General features: G+C 48.8%; 1 protein-coding gene across 1 annotated transcript in view; it reads right to left on the reverse strand.

Moving 5' to 3' along the window:
* gli2a (GLI family zinc finger 2a) overlaps positions 1-1,575 on the reverse strand; it is an 83,496-nt gene that overhangs the window by 22,930 nt on the left and 58,991 nt on the right. Inside the window, exon 5 of the mRNA XM_035677247.1 lies at positions 196-411. Coding sequence (XP_035533140.1) covers positions 196-411 — 216 coding nt within the window. The remainder of the gene's footprint in view (positions 1-195; positions 412-1,575) is intronic.

Here is a 1,575-nt window from a genome sequence, read left to right on the forward strand (position 1 = left end):
AGAAGCCCATTTCAGGCACTGGGTTTAACAAGGAGTAAAATACTGAGAGCTAAACACAAGTGGAGTTGATCAGGGATTTGAACAGATTTGAAAGGATTCGGATTAGATAAGTGAAATTGGATACTGGATTAAGATTTGATAAAAGCTGCAGCTCTATTTACACATGTGAGACATAGCAAGATGTTTGATCCTCACCATCCACGGGGCTGATGTAATCTGGTAGATGAGCTGCAGCTGCCGCCGCCGCTGCTGCTGCTGCGGCCGCCGCTGCGCCGCTCTGCATCAGCAGGTCGCCGTAGGGGCTCCGCTGGCTGGCACTGGCCATCAGGTGGTAGTACTCCGTGGGGTTGGCCCCTGGTGGTGGAGGAGGGAGACTGAACAGGGCGCGCTCCTTCAGGTGCTCGTGGGTCACTGCAGCAGAAAAGGGAGGAACAAATAGGAGATGTAAAATTCAGACAGAAATAGCCTCGTTGTCCTTTAATATAAAGCTGCAGAACTGACCAATGAGCGAGTAAGTTCTGTCAAAGATTACAACTCCTGCTGGTGCTTCAGTACCAGTATGAAGTCATGCCTAACACTTTTTCTCAAGACAGAGGGGCTGCAAAAAAACATTTTTATTTTGTTTTCCTTTAATGAAGTAATATATTGTGTGACATATTTTGACATACCTCTTGACAGAATGACAAAAACAAAGAGCAGAAAGGTTGCAAGAAGGACTCAGTCCTTGGAGACGAGTGCCCTGCTTTACAGATTTGAAGATTTGTGCTTTGTGTGCATGCCCTGGGGCATGAGGCTTTCGATAAAAGATGTCTGATGTCTTTGAGGCTTGCTGGGTTATGCGAAAATATCTCGAGGGAGTAAAGGAAGCAAAGGGAGGGATGGAGCAGGGTAGAGAGGGGGGGGCACAGAAGGAAGGAATACTACATTCCTGCACTTCTCTGGTGTTGTGTGTGCATTTGGTTTGACATGCTGAAGTCATACACAGAGTGCAGGTGCACACACACACTCATAATGCTGAGGAAGCTTTAATCGCTGCATGTGCAAAGGTGATATTGATGTAAAATGTGTTAACACCTGCACCCAGTAAAGCCGCATTTAAAAGTGTCAGGAACTATAAGAGTGAGAGATGGATTGGTTTGCTTCTTTCCTACATCTAACTGTGCCTGTGTCCCCCTTTCCACCATTTCCTGCTCTCTCCTGCTCCCTCCCCCAGTGGGTAGGGGTGTGTGGAGGGGACAGGGGTGTGGGCCGATGGTGGATTAATATGCATGCTGGTGGAAACAGGGGTAGGAGTGGGGGTTGGGATCACTGGGTGGGGGCCAAGTGGGATACTGGGGGAGCCAGACCAAGGCCTCCCCCATCCTCTGCGCACACAGCCACATACACATAAGCACACACATAAAACAAAAAATCTGGATCCATCAGAACCTATTAGGCCATGGCTGTAGTAACAGTCCACAGGCAGTGTGTTTGTGCTCCAGCAACAGCGACCCAGGCATATTCTTTTTGGTTTCTCCATGGCTGCCAGATCACGTTACCCCCTCTGCAGTGTGTGTGTGTGTGTGTGACCTCACT

The sequence above is a fragment of the Morone saxatilis genome, unplaced genomic scaffold (genome assembly GCF_004916995.1).
Source record: "Morone saxatilis isolate NCDOM2014 unplaced genomic scaffold, NCSU_SB_2.0 Contig5, whole genome shotgun sequence".
Lineage (NCBI taxonomy): Eukaryota > Metazoa > Chordata > Actinopteri > Moronidae > Morone > Morone saxatilis.